The 18,149-nt window shown below is 53.7% G+C and overlaps 3 protein-coding genes and 1 non-coding gene across 8 annotated transcripts in view; 2 read left to right on the top strand and 2 right to left on the bottom strand.

Annotated features, from left to right (window-relative positions):
• NIBAN2 (niban apoptosis regulator 2) overlaps positions 1-7,067 on the top strand; it is a 35,074-nt gene extending 28,007 nt beyond the window's left edge. Inside the window, exons 8-15 of one of the 2 annotated variants that reach the window (XM_074555989.1) lie at positions 871-1,033; positions 2,089-2,276; positions 2,456-2,611; positions 3,155-3,271; positions 4,025-4,132; positions 4,240-4,351; positions 5,316-5,947; positions 6,011-7,067. In XM_074555989.1, coding sequence (XP_074412090.1) covers positions 871-1,033; positions 2,089-2,276; positions 2,456-2,611; positions 3,155-3,271; positions 4,025-4,132; positions 4,240-4,351; positions 5,316-5,947; positions 6,011-6,544 — 2,010 coding nt within the window. In that variant the 3' untranslated portion in view covers positions 6,545-7,067. Of the gene's footprint in view, positions 1-870; positions 1,034-2,088; positions 2,277-2,455; positions 2,612-3,154; positions 3,272-4,024; positions 4,133-4,239; positions 4,352-5,315 lie in introns of both variants that reach the window. The other variant, XM_074555990.1, reaches the window with a different exon arrangement.
• On the top strand, positions 7,066-7,766 carry LOC113460398 (uncharacterized). Its single transcript, XR_012583380.1, has 2 exons — positions 7,066-7,145; positions 7,186-7,766. It is a non-coding gene; the product is annotated as an uncharacterized LOC113460398 (transcript).
• A 643-nt stretch (positions 7,767-8,409) lies between these two features.
• SLC31A2 (solute carrier family 31 member 2) lies at positions 8,410-13,975 on the bottom strand. Its single transcript, XM_074556643.1, has 5 exons — positions 13,970-13,975; positions 11,066-11,132; positions 9,324-9,343; positions 9,117-9,238; positions 8,410-8,578 (listed from the first exon to the last, which is right to left on the bottom strand). The coding sequence occupies exons 1-5, from the start codon at positions 13,973-13,975 to the stop codon at positions 8,410-8,412; spliced, it is 384 nt and encodes a 127-aa protein (XP_074412744.1).
• The window catches only part of LOC102068108 (uncharacterized), an 87,053-nt gene continuing 78,224 nt past the window's right edge, over positions 9,321-18,149 (bottom strand). For 3 of the 4 annotated variants that reach the window (XM_074555988.1, XM_074555985.1, XM_074555987.1), the window contains 4 exons: positions 17,377-17,565; positions 13,970-15,636; positions 11,066-11,132; positions 9,321-9,398 (listed from right to left, as the gene is read on the bottom strand). In XM_074555988.1, the coding sequence (XP_074412089.1) occupies positions 15,487-15,636; positions 17,377-17,565 (339 nt within the window). In that variant the 3' untranslated portion in view covers positions 9,321-9,398; positions 11,066-11,132; positions 13,970-15,486. The other variant, XM_074555986.1, reaches the window with a different exon arrangement.

Raw genomic sequence — 18,149 nt, 5'->3', positions numbered from 1 at the left:
GCCAGCCGAGCAAACAGGAGGAAGCCCAGCCCCGGAGCGAAGCCTGTCCCGGCTAAATTTAGCGAGCCATTTTTAGAGCAGCGCGGGCTAAATCCGGCCCAAACCCTTGCGAAAGACTGAGGGCTCTTCAGAGCTGCCTGTTAAAACCTTAAACCCCGATAATTACCACCAGGCTCCTAATGGGCCACTTGAGCGGCCTGAAAACACACAAACGCTGCTTTTCCAAAAGCTGCTGTGGCTGGGAAGGAGGGAGGAGGGGAGGGCTCTGCATCCTGCCAGCCCCAAGATCGCAGCTTTGGCTGCCAAGTGAGAGTGAAGCCTCAGCGAGCGGCTCCATCCTGCTCAGGAGGTTGGCTCTGGGAGCCCAGGGAGGGGGAACAGGGCAGGGAACAGATTTCAGGGTGGGCTGGGGCTCTCCTGCTTGGACCACCAGCGTCCCCAGACCTGCAGCATCCCCAGACCTGCAACATTCCCAGACCTGCAGCATTCCCACACCTGCAGCATCCCCAGACCTGCAGCATCCCCAGCCCTGCACCATCCCCAGCCCTGCAGCATCCCCAGACCTGCAGCATTTCAAGACCTGTAGCATTCCTGGATATGCAGCATTCCTAGCCCTGCCTGGGGCAGGTTGCCTGATGGAGGCAGCACTCACCTCTCTGCCCCTCCAGCACCACTTGGAAGCAGTTTCTGCACTGCAGGAGCTCCATTTCACCCCACTGGGGGGGTCCCTGGTCTAGAAACCATTGGCAGGCTGTGGGGAAGGTCCTGTCAGGGCTCTGGGGATGGCTCAGCAGGTCCTGCAGCCAGCTGGAGCTGCAGGCACAGTTTGGGGTGCAGCTGGAGGGTCTCTGATCCCCCCTGTGCCCCCAGGTGTCAGATGCTGTCTATAGGATGGTCTATGAGCTGGCCAAGGCTCAGTACGATGCAGCTGTGGCCAGGTGTGAGCAGGAGCGGCCGCAGCTGGAGAGCACCATCCGCACGGACATGGACCAGATCATCACCTCCAAGGAGCACCTGGCCAGCAAGATCCGAGGTACAGGGGTGCCCTGGCACGTGTGGGTGTGCCCATGGCTACTGGGGGGCTGCTCCTGGGGTGCAGCACAGCCCCTGGCACACTTGGGGGGTGCATGTACCCACTGGCATTGCCCCAGGGGTGGGGGACAAGGTGGGCAGTCACCCCCTATGAAGAAACAAAGTGGGCAGTCATCCCCTATAGAGAAACAAGGTGACCCCTGAGTCAGGGAATGATTGGCATCTGACTCTATTGATTCAGAATGCTGAACATTCACTTTATTTAAACCATATTATATTGCATTATAACTGTATTAGAGGTATTATATTACATTATATTATAGTATATTACATTACATTACATTATACTTACTACTAACTGAAAAACTCGTGACTTGTGAAAAAATATTGTAATTATATTATATTATATTATATTACATTACATTACATTACATTATATTACATTACATTATATTACATTACATTATATTACATTACATTATATTATATCATACCATATTATATTATATCATACCATACCATATTATGTTATATCATACCACATTATGTTATATTTTACATTACATTACATTACATTATATCATACTTACTGCTAACTGGAAAACTCATGACTGTCTGCAGACTGACAGACCACACAGCTTGGACTTGATGGGCTAATTAACATAATCTCCATCAGAATCTAATTACCCAATTCCTGCAGGTAAACATTCTTCCCACCACATTCTATGTGTGCAAAACACTAGGAGCAGCAAGCAGAGATAAAAATTGTTTTCTCTCTGTGCTTCTCCAGGAAAAAACCTGAGAGAGAGAATTAGATCTCTGTTCAGAGAATGTGAATGCCACAGCCCCCTGGCATGGCAGTGGGGCAGGAGTGGGTTCAGGACAGAGCAGGGGCAGCCTGCAGGAGTTCCTTGTGTTGCTGTGAAAGGGGGAGACTCCTCCTGGAGGGCTTTGGGAGCAGGGGCAGCTCCTCATTGCTGGGGTGGGTGTGGGATGTGATGTGAAGGGCTGGAAGGACAGAGGAGCCTCACCATCCCCATCCCTGCTCTTTCCCAGCCTTTGTCCTGCCCAAGGCAGAGGTGTGTGTCCGTAACCACGTGCAGCCCTACATCTCCTCCATCCTGGAGGCCCTGATGACCCCCACGAGCCAGGGCTTTGCTGAGGCCCGGGAGGTGTTCTTCAAGGAGGTCACCGACATGAACATGAACGTGGTCAACGAGGGCGGCCTGGAGAAGCTGGTGGAGGTGAGACCTGGGGGTGCTGGTGGTGCTTCTTGCCAGCTCAGGGGTGACAGGGCCAGTCCTGCTTCCACCCCCAGTGTGGACAGCACTGGGAGAGCCCAGGCTGAGAAGAGTCCACCCATGTGGGGTGGAATGTCCCTGCCCTGAGTGCTTGGAGAGGCTGAGCTTGGCTTTGTCCCCAGTACATGGAGAAGCTCTCCCACCTGGCCTTCCACCCCGTGAAGATGCAGTCGTGCTATGAGAAGATGGACCAGCTGAAACTGGAGGGTCTGCAGCAGCGATTCGATGTCTCCAGCACATCTGTCTTCAAGCAGAGGGCCCAGATCCACATGAGACAGGTGGGATGGGGACCAGAGTCCTCCCCCGTCCCCCTGGGCTGGGAATACAGGTTTGGGGAGCCCAGGTTGGGATGTCTGTGCTGCCTCTTTGGTCTGGAGCCCATGGTGGGCTTGGGCATCCTGGCACAGCTGCCCCTTTGCCACAGAGCCCACTGGCACCAGCAAGGCCAGTGAGCCAGTTCTGGGGTCTGATCCAGCCTAACCTGGTGTGGGGTGTAGAGGATGAGCTCTGAGCAACCTCCTCTCCCAACTGCCTTGATCCTGGGAGGTCAGGGATTTGTGCAGAGTGAAGGCTCTTTGCCTGTTGGATATTGGGAATTAGGAATTCCTCCCTGTGAGGGATCCCTGGCAGTGCCCAAGGCCAGGCTGGACAGGGCTGGGAGCACCCTGGGGAATTCACCCTCTGGATGAATTTAGGGTCCCTCCCACCCCAAACCAGCGCAGGGCTCTGTGCTGAGGCTCACCTCGGTGTGGCAGTGCCCCAAGAGCCCCCTGCCCACCCTTTGGGTGCCCCCCACGCTGACCATGTGTCTCTGGCCACAGCAAATGGACGATGCTGTGTACACCTTCGAGACCCTGCTGCACCAGGAGCTGAGCAAGCTGCAGGGCAAGGACGAGCTGTGCAAATCCATCCAGCGCATCCTCGAGAGGGTGCTCAAGGTGAGCTGAAACAGGAGCTTTTCTGAGCCAGGTCTTACAAGCTTTTGGAGGTCTGTTTCACATCCAAGATAGCTCAGCTACCTTTGGAGGCATAAAATTAGCAGGATGACTTCTGGAAAGAAAAAGGTTTAAATAAAAGGCAAAATAACAAACTCTTTATGGAGAAAAACTGAGCCAGGTGCAAGAGGTTCTTACTCTTGGTAAAACACCTTTTTTTTCTCTTCTTTTTCTAGTGAATTGCCCAGGTGGGACTTTTTGGCTTTTTTCCAATTAGCTATTCTTTAGTTTGAGGTGAAGTTCCCCCACACCTATGAGATGCCTTTTTCACCTAATCCAGGAGAGAATCTTCTGGGCTTCTTTCCTTTTTAAGGGGACAAAGGATAGTTTTGTCACTCTGTCAGCAAGGGGCACATTCCTACAGTGAGCCAGGGGGTCAGGCCTTTGGTGGCCTTTGGTGGCCTTGATCCAGGACCAGGGAAGAGGCTAGCAGTGATGTTATCTATTTCAAAAGTCTTTTAGGGGTTTCATGGATTTTGCTGGGGGCAGGTAAATAGGAGATCACCTGGAGGAGCCAGTGGAAGAGTTGGCTCCTATCCAGGCTCGGAAACACTGGGAAACAGCTGGAGAGAGGGATGTGAGGCCACAGGGGTCTGTGTGAATGGGTTGGGGGGTGAAATCTCAGGGGTCTGTGCCCGTGGGCAGGGACAGCCAGCCCACAGCCCTGGGTGACCTGGGGCACCTCTCACCCTGCAGAAATTCGACTATGACAGCAGCACTGTGAGGAAGAAGTTCTTCAGGGAGGCCCTGCTGCAGATCACCATTCCCTTCCTGCTGAAAAAGCTGGCACCCACCTGCAAGGGGGTAAGAGGGGAAGGTTTGGGGTGCAGGGAAGGACTGTCCACCCCATGGAGAGGCTGGAGCATCCATTCCCCCCAAGCTGCCGGGCTGAGCCGCCTCTCCCCTGGCAGGAATTAGCCAAGTTCCAGGAGCTGATCTTCGAGGACTTTGCCAGCTTCATCCTGGTGGAGAACACCTACGAGGAGGTGGTGCTGCAGTCAGTGATGAAAGACATCATGCAAGGTAGGGTTCTGTGGCACCTGCAGAGGAGAGGGTGACCCCTACAGGGTCCTGTGGCACCTGGAGAGGAGGGGGTGAGCTCTGCATGGTTCTGGGGGCTGTGTGAGGAGGGGGTGACCCCATGTAGGTTGCTGAGGGCTGTGTGAGGATGGGGTGACCTCTGCAGCGTGTTGGGAGCTGAATGAGAAGACCCTCTATGTTCACTCTGCAGGATTTTGGGGGCTGTGTGAGGAGGGGGTGACCTCTGCAGGATTTTGGGGGTTGTACAGGGTTTTGGGGACACGCTATGACAGGGGCTGGACAACAAGGAGTGTTCCCATGCAAAGCTAACTGGGGGCTGAATGAAGAGGGATGGCTCTGTGCTGGGGGCTGTATCAGGAGGGGGTGACCCCATGTGGGGTGGTGGGGGCTGTATGAAGAAGGGGTGACCCTCTGCAGGGTGCTGGGGTGTCTCTGATGAGGGGTTACCCCATACCAGATGTTGGGGACCCTATAAGGAGGGGTGACCCTGTGCAGGGTGTTGGGGACTCTATAAAGAGGAGTGACCCCATACAGGGTGTTGGGGACTCCTTAAGGAGGACTGACCCCATACAGGGTGTTGGGGACTCAGTAAGAGGGATGACCCCATACAGCATGCTGGGGGCTGTATGAGGAGGGGATGGCCCTATGTAGGGTGCTGGGGACTCCATAAGGAGGGGTGACCCCATGCAGGGTGCTGGGGGCTATATGAGGAGGAGTGACTCCATGCAGGGTGTTGGGGACCCCATAAGGAGGGGTGACCCCATACAGGGTGCTGGTGGCTCTCCCACAAGCAGCTTTCCCACCTGGCTGCCCCCTGGCAGGGCTGAGCAGAGGGTGGGATGCTGCCCCCCTGCCCAGCTCCAGCCACCTCTCCCAGCACCCCGGGGAGGACTGGCCGAGGTGCCCCCGCCTGGCAGTGCCCTGAGCTGTCCCTCCGTGTCCCCAGCTGTGAAGGAGGCGGCCGTGCAGCGCAAGCACAACCTGTACAGGGACAGCATGGTGATGCACAACAGCGATCCCAACCTGCACCTGCTGGGAGAGGGCCTGCCCATCGACTGGAGCGAGGAGTACAGCGGGCAGCCCGAGGAGCCGGCGGCCGAGCGGCGCCGCAGGGCCAAGCAGGTGGTGTCGGTCATCCAGGACGACGAGGGGGCCCTGCCCTATGGGGCTGAGGCCCTGCTGCAGCCCGGCTCTCCTGAGCCAGGGCAGGCAGAGCAGGCACAGCCCGGGGTGCCCGCCAGCCCCCCGGATGCGGTGCAGGAGATCCGGGAGGCGCTGGCACAGCAGAGCCTGGAGGATGGTGCCAGGCTGGAGGAGCGGCTGATGAACGGCACCGAGGGCAGCGGGGCCAGCGAGGAGGGCGTGCTGCTGGCAGGGGCTGCCACACAGCAGGGCCCAGCCCGGGATGGGGACGGGGTGAGCTGTGCCACAGTGGCAGCACCAGCACCTGGAGCTGAGGTTCCATCAGGAACGGGCAGAGAACGCGTCACACCAGCATCCTCACCTGTCCCTGGAGCTGAGGTGTCATCAGGGGGACAGCATGTCACACCAGTGTCCTCACCTGTCCCTGGAGCTGAGGTCCCGTCAGGAGCTGGCAAAGAACGTGTCACACCAGCATCCTCACCTGTCCCTGGAGCTGAGGTCCCGTCAGGAGCTGGGACACGCCGGCCTGCACCAGCACCCCCTGTGCCTGGAGCTGAGGTGTCATCAGGGGGGCAGTGTGCCACACCAGCACTGTCACCTGTCCCTGGAGCTGAGGTCCCATCAGGGACTGGGAGACGTCCTGCACCAGCATCACCTGTGCCCAGAGCTGATGTCCCAGCAGAGGCTGAGGTGCCCCCTGTCACACCAAGATCATCCGTGCCAGCTTCCCCCGTGTCTGCAGCTGATGTCCCATCAGGGGCTGAGGTGCCACATGTCACACCAAGGTCATCCATGCCAGCATCCCCTGTGCCCAGGGCTGATGTCCCATCAGTGCCCAGCGTGCCACACGGCACAGCAGCCCCGGGCAGCCCCCGAGCCGGTGTCCCAGCAGAGGCTGAGGTGCCCCGTGTCACAGCAGCACCACCTGGAGGGCACAGCCCATCAGCAGCGTGTCACCTGCACGGTGACAAGGAGCCAGGCGAGCCCAGGGGCACCACAGAGAGCGGTGAGGGGGTGCAGACTGAGTTCTAGCCCCAGCCCCTGCCATGGACTGGCCCCGGTGACACTGGGGCTGGGGGAGGGGGACAGGACCCCCGGGATGGAGAGCAGCACTGTGGGAGAGGGAGGGGATGGGGACACCCAGACCTTACTGCCTAAGGGGGTCCCACTGCCACAGCCCCATGGGTCTGACTGGGGTGGCCCCAGCCTGGCATGGAGCATCCCCTGCGCTCTGCTCTGTCCTTCTTCCGCCTTATTTTCTTTCCTACTGAGGAGATGCTTTACTGAAGAGCTTTATCTGCCCCCCACACCAGTGCCTGGGGCTGCTGGGGGGGCTGGCACTAGCCCTGCTGAGGGAGGGTGTATGGGACACTCCTGGCTGTCCCCAGGGTTGTCCCTTCCCCAGTCTGGGGTGTTTCCTCAGAGCCTGCCCACTGCCACCCATCCAGGGGGGGGTTTCTGGGAGTGTGCCCACTGCCATCCTCACCTGGCCAGTTCCAGGAGTGCCAGTGGGAGTGGGAACTGCAGGGACAAATTGCTGTCCCTGATGGCAAACAGGGACAGCAATGCTGGGGAGCTTGAGCCACTACTGAGGAGGAAAGTGCTGGGACAGGCATGGGCTGCTGGTGCCCAGGCTGGGCTCGCAGCATCCAGGCTGGCCTTGCAGCATCCAGGCTGGGCTCACAGCACCCACCCCCAGCCACCCTCACCCCTAGGAGCTATTTCAGGAGCTATTCTAAGTTCAGAGTTCAGTCTCTGGGGAAGGTGGCACCCAGGCCGTGTCCCAGCTGTGCCTGGCAGGACTGGGATAATTCCAGGCTCAGCTTGCTGTGCAGTGGAGAGATCCCAGCCCTTGCCCTCCACATCTCCTCAGCACCTCCCATGGATGGTTTCTCAAGGTTTTGGCATCTGCTGTGCTGGCTGAGCAAAGAGCAGGGGGTAGCTGACGCCTCTGTGTCACGGGGACAGGAGTGCTGCAGCCCCCACACAGTGATGCCAAAAGCCCTGGAGGTGCTGGGGGTCTGCAGGACCCCTGGGGGTGACACCTGGAGCAGGGACCAGCACCCCAACACCCACCTGTGCCCAGCCTAACCCACTCAGGGGGGCCCCCAAAGTGCCTTGGGACGCCCCCCTCAAAGTGCCTTTCTCTGTGAACTTCAAACCTGTCTCTTCCAGGATATTTTATTAAGAAAGTTATACAAATGTTTAAAGATATGCTTATAATAATTAATAAAATGGAAAAGCTTTATTTAAAGCCAGAGGAGCCTCTCCTTATTGCTGAAACACCTCCCTGGGCAGGGCTGGGGATCCCCAGTCCCACTGTGAGACCCAGGGGTGTCACATCCTGAGCCCACCCAGCAGTGACACAAAGCAGGAGTGGAGCTGAGATGATTTTATTCAAAGGGGTGTCCTGAGGAAGCAGCAAGAGGCACCAGGAGCAGCATTTCCCCCTGGCACAGCCACACCAGGGGCTGCTCCAGCCCCATCCCTGAAGCACAGGAGCGGGGTGGGGGTGGCAGGACCCCCAGTGTCCCCAAAGGCACTGTGTGAAGAGGGGCTTGGTGCAGCTCTGGGCAGGAGGGTCCCTGTCCCCAACAAGTCACCAGGTCATTCCTGTCCCAGCCAGGATGAACCTCCTTGAAAAGCAGGGAGGGGAGGAAATGCCAGCACCCCCCCACCCTGCTGTCACCACCCGGACAAAGGTCCCTGAGAGCCAGGGGACAGCCACCAGCTGAGTGGCAGCACGGCCATGGGGCTCCCTGTCCCCAGAGCAGGGCCCCAGCAAGTCCTTGGGGTTCTGTGTCCCACAGAGCACGGGGACAGAGACAGAAGTGACAGCAGCTATTCCAGACAAAGGAGCAGGAGGTGGGACACGTGTGCCACCACCCTGGGGGGCTCTAGCCCCGGCCCAGCAGAGGGTACACCATGAAGTAGCCCAGGGTGGAGCCTGCAATGGCCCCCAGGAAGATCCAGGCGTTGTAGGACATGACTGCCAGCATCACCATGTAGCCCAGCACCACCTGCAGCACGTGGAACAGAGTCTGGGCCACGTGGAACCAGAACCACCTGGGCAAGGAGAGGGGAAATGCCATCAGTGGGGGGCTGGGACAGCTGGAATCACCTCCCACCAGGAGCCTGAGAGGACAGAGGGGGTTTGGGCAGCAGGGAGAGGGGTGGGGACCACAAACAGCAGCTCAGGGGGAAATCCTGCTCCAAAATCAACGAGGCTGGCAGGAAGAGCAGCCTCAGGAATGACCTGGCATTAAATACAAGAGGAAAAACCCAGGGCTTGGCTCCAAAGGAAGGAACTGCCAGGGCCTTGTGGGGACTGAGTTGCTGCTTGTGCCCATCCCCAAACCAGAAGGACCCTCCTGCATCCTGCACAACGGCTCCTGGAGGGGAACATGAGCCTCTAGCCACCACCCTGGACACCTCCCAGGGGTCTGGAGGGGCTGGGCTGCCCCAGGCTGTACACACCCCTCTGCCCTGGCAGCCTGCAGCTCCTCCTCACAGCCCTGCTCCCCCCTGTGCTGTCCATGGCCCCACAGCTCCATCCCTGAGCCCCCAGGGGGGCGCCCGGGGGGTGCCAGGGGTCCCTGGGTACCTGCCCTGCGCGGGGTCGCTCTGTTCCTCCTCCTGGGGCTCGGTCAGGGCCTCTTGGCTGAGGCTGCGGGGCAGGGCCAGCAGCGCCCGCCGCAGCAGCACGGCCTTGCCCATCTTCACAGCCTCATAGAGCACAGAGAGCAGCAGGATCACCAGCACTGAGAGCACCATCCCTGCAGGACAGACACCCAAACAGCCATGGGATCACCAGCACTGAGAGCACCATCCCTGCAGGACAGACACCCAAACAGCCATGGGATCACCAGCACTGAGAGCACCATCCCTGCACGAGAGACACCCCAATGTCGAAGACATCTTTTTATGAAAATCCTTTCCTTAGGATTTTTCTTCCTGAGAAGCTGAGAGGTCTCAGGAACAAAATGGAAACAATGATTATCTGCTGCTGTGGAATGCAACAGGTGCATCTGGGATTGGTCTCATTTGGTTTTTTCTAATTAATGGCCAGTCACAGCACAGCTGGCTCAGACTCTCTGTCCGAGCCACAAACCTTTGTTGATTCATTCTTTTCAATTCTTAGCTTAGCCAGCCTTCTGAGATGAACCTTTTCTTCTATTCTTTTAGTGTAGTTTTAATTTAATATATATCTTAAAATAATAAATCAAGACTTCTAAAATATGAAGTCAGATCTACATCTCTTCCCTCATCCTAAGACCCCTGTGACCATCACACCCCAACACTGCCATGGGATCACCAGTGCTGAGAGCACCATCCCTGCAGGAGAGACACCCCAACACTGCCATGCAAGGGGAGAGTTCTGGGGGTGACAAGGACACAGCAGGGCCTGGCATGGAGGGGTTGGGAGTATCTACGGGGGGATGTGGGGGACTCCAGGCACTGGGCTGGGCAGCAGGGTTGTTAAATGTCAGGAAATTGTGTATTTAGCTTTTTAACTCACAGAATTAGGTTGGAAAAGCTGTTTGAGATCATTATTGAGTCCAACCTGTGAGCTCACCCAACTGTACCTTGTCACCCAGACCATGGCACTGAATGTCCCATCCAGTCCCTCCTTAAACACCTCCAGACAGGTGACTCCTCCCTGGGCAGCCCCTTTCAATGAAGAAATTTTTCCTAAATTCTTAGTTTAGGAAAAAAGAATAAACTAAACCTAAACTTCTCCTGGCTCAGCTGAAGGCTGTGCCCTCTTGTCCTAGAGGGCAGCTGTGAAAATACACAGCTTTGCATCGACTCCACAATGAACATGGGAGTTAAAATATGATGTTGGGAGAATAAACAAAATCAGAAAGAAGAGTAAAAGAAAGTGGGAAGCTGAGCCAATTCTGAGTGCTCTGAGGGCTTCACACAGCTCCCTGCCTGCTGCTCTTGGCTTGGCAGGATCAACTCCTGCCTGGGGCACGCCCAGGGCACAGCACAGAGCAGCTGAGAGGGGCAGATCCTGCCAAAAACTGCTCCAGGGGCCCAGAGAGCTCTGCAGGGAGGGGATGGAGGGATGGACTGTGATGGAGAGATGGATGAATAGAGATGGATGGAGGCATGGAGAGATGGACAGGGATGAATAAAGGGATGGATGGACAGGGATGGATGGATGGGTGGACAGGAATGGATGGATGGATGGATGGAGGAACAGGGATGGAAGGATGGATAGATGACGGATGGATAGATGGACGGATGGGGTTGGACAGGGATGGACAGGAATGGATGGAGGGATAGTGTTGGATGGATAGGGATGATGGATGGAAGGATGAAGGAACAGGGATGGATGGATGGATGGATGGATGGAGTTGGACAGGGATAGACAGGGATGGATGGACAGGGATGGATGGATGGATGGATGGATGGACAGGGATGGATGATGGATGGATGGATGGATGGATGGATGGATGGATGGATAGGGATGGATGGATGGACAGGGATGGATGGATGGATGGATGGATGGATGGATGGATGGATGTCCCAGGGCTGGCAGCCTACCTGTGGGGCTGTGGACACTCCAGAAGTCGAAGAGCAGCACGACTGTGTCCGAGAAGTAGAAGGTCATCTGGAACAGAGGCCAGGGAAGGGCAGTGCAGGAGCCCTGGGGGTGATGGGTGCCCACACTGCCAGCAGGCCCTGCACCCCCACCCTGCCATGCTCAGCTGGGGAGTCCCCAAATGGCGCAAGGTTCTCCCCAGCTCTGAAACGGGAAGAGGAACTTGCACAGACAATCACAGTCACGCTGAGCTGTGATTGTCCTGTGAGCTCCAGCAGGACAATTCCCACCCCCAGCAGCAGCTCCTGTGTGTGTCTGGGCTGTGACAAAAAGCCAATTTAGCCCATGACAAAGAGAGACAAATCCAGGATTTCACCACATGGATTTGAGGAGGGAAGGTCCCTGGGGACAGGTGGAGGCTGAGGGGAAGCTGGTGGGCAGAACCTCTGCTCCCCTCCCAGGGCACAGAAACCTCCTGCACTGCCAGGACACCCAAAAACTCAACCAAGGCACCCAGAGCCACAAGTGTGACCACCCAACAACAGGGACCAGGTCCAGGGGTGCCTGCCTGGCAGAGGAGCATCCATCCCAACACTGCCGGGACGTGCAAAGGCAGCACCCCTCCTCCTTCACCCTGCTGAAACAGGAGGAGCAGGAATTGCTCTTGTGTAACATCAGCTGCTGAGCTCGCACAGCTGCCCCATCTTGCTCCAAAGGTGGAATTTTGCTGGGTTTTTCGTGCTCCCTTTGGCGAACCTCCCTAGGAGGTGTTTGTGGAGCTCACAGCTGCTCCTCTCCTGCACAGATCCGTGTTTGGCTGCTCTTTCCTGCCTTTTCCAGCACCAGCAGAGGTGACTGACAGGAGCAGGACCAGCCTCAGCCAGAAATACCACCCAACAGCCCGTGGGTGTTCAGGCCACAGCCCGGCTCCAATTACAGCCCTCGGCCCTCCTTACCCACAGCACATTAGCACATGTAATTGGCTCACCCTTTTAAGCCTCCTTTGGCCACAGATTAATGATAATTAGCCTTTAAATGAAGCTATTTCTCCTTCACAAGCTTCACCCACAGGTGGTGGAAGGAGCAGGTGAACGTTTTAGGGATGGGGGATAGAAGTGATGGCCAAAATCAGAGTCATTAACTTTGGAAAAGCTACCGAATATAATGAAATCCAAATATTAACCCAGCATGCCGAGGCCTCCACTAAACCCTGTCCCCAACTGCCACCTCTCTGTGTTTTCTGAACAATTCCAGGCATGGTGATTCCACCCTTTCCCTGGGCAGTCTGTTCCAGAGATCCAGAAGATCCCTTTGTTGCCCCAGCCTGAGGTGGAGCCACATTTTTTTGGGGTTCCCAGCATGGGTGTGACACCAAAACAACACTCCTTGGGCCAACAGCGATGCCACAGAGAGATTTCTCAGTGGGTGAAGGTCAAGAGGCCAAAATCCTAAAAATCCCTGCATTCTTCCCAACGGGGAAGAGCCACCACCAGCAGGGAGATGTCCCAGGGTGTTGAGGGATGCTGTTCAGAGGGAGGGGACCCTGTCCTCCCCCACCTGCCCTGCAGCAGGGATTGGATTGAGCAGGGGAGGCTGCACCCAGCTCCTCCCCCGCAGGAATTCACACCGGGAGCAAAAACTTGTTGGGAAATCTCCTGAGCTCACCGTGCATTTAGGGCAGGAGCTGCTGCACTTTTGGGGTTGTTCTAGCAAAACCAGTGGTGCCTGCACAGAGCAGGGCCAGGCTGCATGCCAGCTTGCTGCTCCAGCCCAACTGGGATGTCTGATCCCACACTTTGGATAAAGCTGCAGCACCCTGACTCCACTCTGGACAGTCACAGCTGTCCCATATTGGGGACACACTGGTTATCAGGGTGTCCTCAAACTGGGATCCTCCTCAGGACTCTGTCACCCTCCAGGCCTTGCTGCTTCAGGGGGCTGGGAGCCTTAAACATCAAATAGAACCATGGAATGGTTTGGGTTATAAGGGATCCTAAAGTTCATTTTGTCCCAGCCCTGGCATGGGCAGGGACACCTTCCACCACCCCAGGCTGCTCCAAGCCCTGTCCAACCCGACCCTGGATACTTACAGTGAGATTTAAGGGGTTATAGGCAGATTCGTGGGGTTCCAGGGGGGAATTCATGGAGTTCCAGGGAGATTTAAAGGGTTCCAGAGTGCATTCTCAGGGCTCCAGAGGGGATTTAAAGGGATCCAGGGGAATTAATGGGGTTCCAGGTGGGGATTCATATAGTCCCAGGGGGGGATCATGGGCTTCCAGGATCATTTATGGGGTTCCAGGGGGAAATTCCAGGGTTCCAGGGTGGAATCATGGGGCTCCAAAGATTTAGGGGGTTTCAAGTTGGAATTATGGGGTTCCAGGGGCGTTCACGGGGTTACAGAGGGGATTTAAGGGGATCCAAGGGGATTTATGGGGTTCCAGGGTGGATTCACGGGGTTCCAGGGGGGATTTCCGAGGTTCCAGGGGGATTTAAGGGCTTTCAGGGTGGAATAGGGGAATCCAGGGTGGAATCACGGGGTTCTAGGCAGATTTATGGGGTTCCAGGGTGGAATCACAGGGTTACAGAAAGGATTTAAGGGGATCCAAGGGGATTCACGGTGTTCCAGGGGGGATTTAAGGGAATCTAGGGTGAAATCACGGGGTTCCAGGGGGACTTCTGGGTTTCCAGGGTGGAATCACGGGGTTCCAGAGAGGATATAAGGGATTCCGGGTTGGAATCACGGGGATTCAGGGGGGATTCACGGGGTTCCAGGGCGAAATCACCGGGTTCTAGGGTGGATTTAAGGGGTTCCGGGTTGGAATCCCGGTGTTCCGGGGGGATTTCCCAGGTTCCAGGAAGGTCTCCCGGTGCCGGCAGTGCCGTGCCCGTCCCGTCCCGGGGCTCACCTGCATGGTGGCGGCGGCGGCAGCGGGCGCGGGGCCCGGCCCGTTTCCCCCGGCGCTGCTGTCCCGGCGCTGTCACGGTGTTGTCACACCGATATCACGGCGCTGTCCCGCCGATGTCACAGCCTGTCACGGCCTGTCACGGGGATGTGGCGGCGCTGTCGCTGTGCCGTGTCTCGGCGCAGGGCTCCCCGGGAGCTGTAGTGCAGGGCGGGCCCAGGCCCGTCCGCTCCTCCCCGCGGCCCTGCCGGGCTCCGCGCCCTGGGTACGGCCCGGCCCGGCCTCTGCGGCTCCGCTTTGCCTTCGGTCCCGGCTCCATCCTGAGCTAAGGACCCCAAGGGGTTTTCTGCTGGTCACCCCCGGCACCCTGAAAATGCTGAGAGATTTTTGGGGGTGTGCAGCCTGGAGTGGAGAAGCTCCAGGGAGAGCTCAGTGCCCCTAAAGGGGCTCCAGGAGAGCTGAAGAGGGACTGGGGACAAGGGATGGAGGGACAGGACACAGGGAATGGCTCCCACTGCCAGAGGGCAGGGCTGGATGGGATATTGGGAATTGGGAATTGTTCCCTGTGAGGGTGGGCAGGCCCTGGCACAGGGTGCCCACCCTGGATCCCTGGCAGTGCCCAAGGCCAGGCTGGACAGGGCTGGGAGCAGCCTGGGACAGTGGGAGGTGTCCCTGCCATTGGATGGTCTCTTAAGTTCTATTCCAACCCAAACCATTTAGGATTCTGTGATTTTATTTTCCCTATAAACAGGCAGGACAAAGGGGAACTTTCCTTCTAGCTGTGACTAGAAGTACACACGTTTGCTCTATGCTGGGACAATCCAACCATCCCCATTACACCTGGGAACAGAGGGTGCTGAGCTGGCCCTGCCTCAGTTTCCCCGAGTGCCAGCAGGTGCAGATGGCCACGAAGGCACCCAGTGCTGCAGTGCCTGGCTCTACACCACTAAAATCCCTCTCAGTGAAGTGGAGACTCAAAACCAAGGCAGGATTTGGGGGGGATTAACATTTTCACCCCTTTGCAGCTCTTGGTGCCTGGCTGGGAGGGAGGTGCTGGAGCAGCAGCACACTGGGCTCTCCCAGGCTCACCAGGGCCACTTTCCAGCCCAGTCCTGGGCCATCAATGCTCCAACCATTTGTGCACTTGATCCTGCAAAGAAAAGCTCCTTTCCTTCTCTTTTTCCCAAGCTGGCACTGGTTTTGCTTCTTTTTTTTTTTCTCACAGACAGTTCCCAGCAATTATAATTCTCAAACCTCCCCCAAGCAGTCATTAAATCAGCACCTTCTCATATATAATATATACATATATAATATATTTATAATTTATAGAGAAATGACTTCTGTAAACAATATTCCTCTACTCCAGAAGGAAATGGAGTCCAGGCCATAACACAGCTCCAAACACAACAGCTCTGTGGAGCAGCTGGGAGCCCTGTGCCACCTCCAGCTCCGTTTGTCCCCACTGGGATGGCTCTTGGGTGGGGACACAACCGGCTGGCTCGATTTGGGCGGCACCACTTTCAGCTGAAGCAAACTGGTCCGACTGTGAAACCAAACTGGTGCGAGGCGTCGCCGTTGTGGAACACAGCCAGGTCCCGCAGGGGCAGCAGCCACAGCTCCTCCGTGCTGAACTGGAAGATGGTGTCGGCGATGGAGGACTCGTTGTCCAGCTGAAATAACCACCAGGGACAGCTGAGTGCCACCAAACCCCTCAGCTGAGGGCCTGGAGCTCCCTTGGCTCCATCCCCAGCCTCTCCTGGCATTTCCAAGCTGGTTCCTCCCCCTTGTCACATCCCCAGAGCAGGAAGCTCCTTGGGCCAAAGGAATGGATGTTCTCCATCCCCATCCCACCCTGTGCAGCTTCATCTCCCCGCTCCATCCCAAACTGCAGGGCTTCAAACACTCTCCAAAGGAATGAATGTTCTCCATCCCCATCCCACCCTGTGCAGCCTCATCCCTCCTGTCCATCCCAAACTGCAGGGCTTCAAACACTCTCCAAAGGGCTCTGCCAAATGTAGGGAGCATTTTGCAGGTGTGATGTATGTTATAAAATCATTTGTGCTAAAGGAAATGAAAACCACAGCATTTTGTGTACAAAGCCAGTGTTGGGCAATGAGCAGTAATAGGCAAAGTGATAAAAATGGAGATTCAGGTGATAAAAATGGAGATTTAGGTGTCATCAGATGACTGTCTCCAGGGATGGATATTTCAAGGGATTTTTTCTGTCTGACAAGACCCCAGCAAGAGGCATTTGACAGGCATCATCAGAAGTTTATCCCAGAAAGTTTTCACCTGACAGGATTCCAGCAATCATCCACTGATTCCGAGAAACGTGGCAGCAAGAAAGAAAAGCTGCAATAATATGCTAAAATATGCTAAAGAAGAGCCCCTTCCAGAGCCCAAAATACTGTATAAAATAAAACCCTTGGAAATGACATTTGGAGACCCACGGGGACTTTGGTGCAATACAGGCCAAATCCTGAGTCCCCCCAACCCTGATTGCCTGGCTCAGACTTGAACTTGCTTGTGGCATTTTTCCAAATTTATACTTTGATAATTTAAGAATGTATTAAATTTAATAAATATTAAATATATTAAAAATAAAAATATAAAGATTATATATTATATACCTTATATAAATATATATAATATTTATTATATATTATATATTATATAAATGTATATTATATAAGCTATACATATTTATATAAAATACTATTTTAATATAAAATATATAAATAATTAAAATTAAAAACTAGATTTAAAATTAAATTGAAATTAAAAATTAAATTTAAAAATAATTTTAAATCAACATTTTAAAAATAAGAATTAATTATTAATTATTTAATTTATAATTATACTTTAACATAAATAATTATAGTAATAATTATTATTTATTAATGTAAAATAAATAATTACATTTTATTTATTAATTATAATTATTTATTATAAAGTTATTATATTTATAATAAAGATAAATAATTATAATTACCAATACAATATTATTATATTATTATAAATAATGGTTAAAAATAATTTAAATATAATTAAATATAATTTAAATAATTTAAAATAATTAAAAAGATGAAAATATAGAAATAAAAATATAGAAAATAATATAATATTTAATATAAAAATAATATATGTTATATAAAATATATAATTTAATATAAAATATTACAAGATAAAAATTAAAAATAAATTAAAAATATAAACTATGAGTAATAGTAAACTATTGTAATATATATTTGTTATAATTATTATTTCAAGAAATAATTATAATTAATAAATATAACAATAATTTATTATTATTTATACTTCATTAATGTATTTAATTTAATAAATAATTCCTGAATTATGAAATTGGAGCATGCATGTATAACCCGGCGCAAGGGCTGCCGGTGGCTCACCAGGCAGCCGTGCAGGCTGGCGCTGTAGCTGTGCTGCCGGGAGTCGCTGAGGAAGCGGATTTCCGTGCGGGGCTGGGGCCGGCGGCGCTGCGGGGCCGCTCTGCACGAGTACGAGAGCTGCTGGGCGGCGCGGTGGCTGTGCAGGCGCAGGAAGCGCAGCTGCACCGGGCTGGCCCCCGCGTATTCCAGCTGCGGGGAAATCCGGCGGGAAAAATGCCTGGTTTAGCATTGGCTTTTCGCAAATGTTAAAATGAATATTGTATGTGTTGTGTTAGAAAGTGATGCTGTATTAGTTTTCTTAAGTAGTGTGTTAAATATAGTTTTAGGTTATAATGTAATGTTAAAATAGAAACTATGCTATGTAAGATACTTTTTTAAAGAAAGGACTTGCACCAGATAGCAGCCACAGGACACCTGAATCTTTCAGAGAAAGAGAATTTATTGCTCCATTATCAGAAGAAACGAACTCCTTCCCGCCTCACTCAGCCCTGAAGATCCTTCAGGATTAAGAGGAAGAAGCTGACATTCACCAGACAGAAATCCTTTGTTTCAATGGATTTATGCATCATGTATGAGATATTTGAATATGCAACAGGCTGTTGTTTTTAAGGGTTAATCCTCTGTTAACATCCGTCCTTTTTTGGGCTTATTTTGCCCAGAAAAAGGTACCCAGACTGTCCATAACTCTTCATTATTATTGTCTCATATTGTCCTAATCCAAATTGTCCAAATTATTATTACTCTAATTATATTGCTATTTTAAAAACCATTTT

This window comes from Zonotrichia albicollis, chromosome 21, assembly GCF_047830755.1.
Source record: "Zonotrichia albicollis isolate bZonAlb1 chromosome 21, bZonAlb1.hap1, whole genome shotgun sequence".
Taxonomy (NCBI): Eukaryota; Metazoa; Chordata; class Aves; order Passeriformes; family Passerellidae; genus Zonotrichia; species Zonotrichia albicollis.
This window is presented reverse-complemented; position numbering and strand designations above follow the sequence as displayed.

Coding starts and splice junctions, on each gene's coding strand:
- SLC31A2 (XM_074556643.1), bottom strand. Junction 9,344..11,065: donor GAGTGTCCACAGCCCCACAG/GTAGGCTGCCAG, acceptor TCTGTCCTGCAG/GGATGGTGCTCTCAGTGCTG. Junction 9,239..9,323: donor GGATGGTGCTCTCAGTGCTG/GTGATCCCATGG, acceptor GTGCTCTATGAG/GCTGTGAAGATGGGCAAGGC.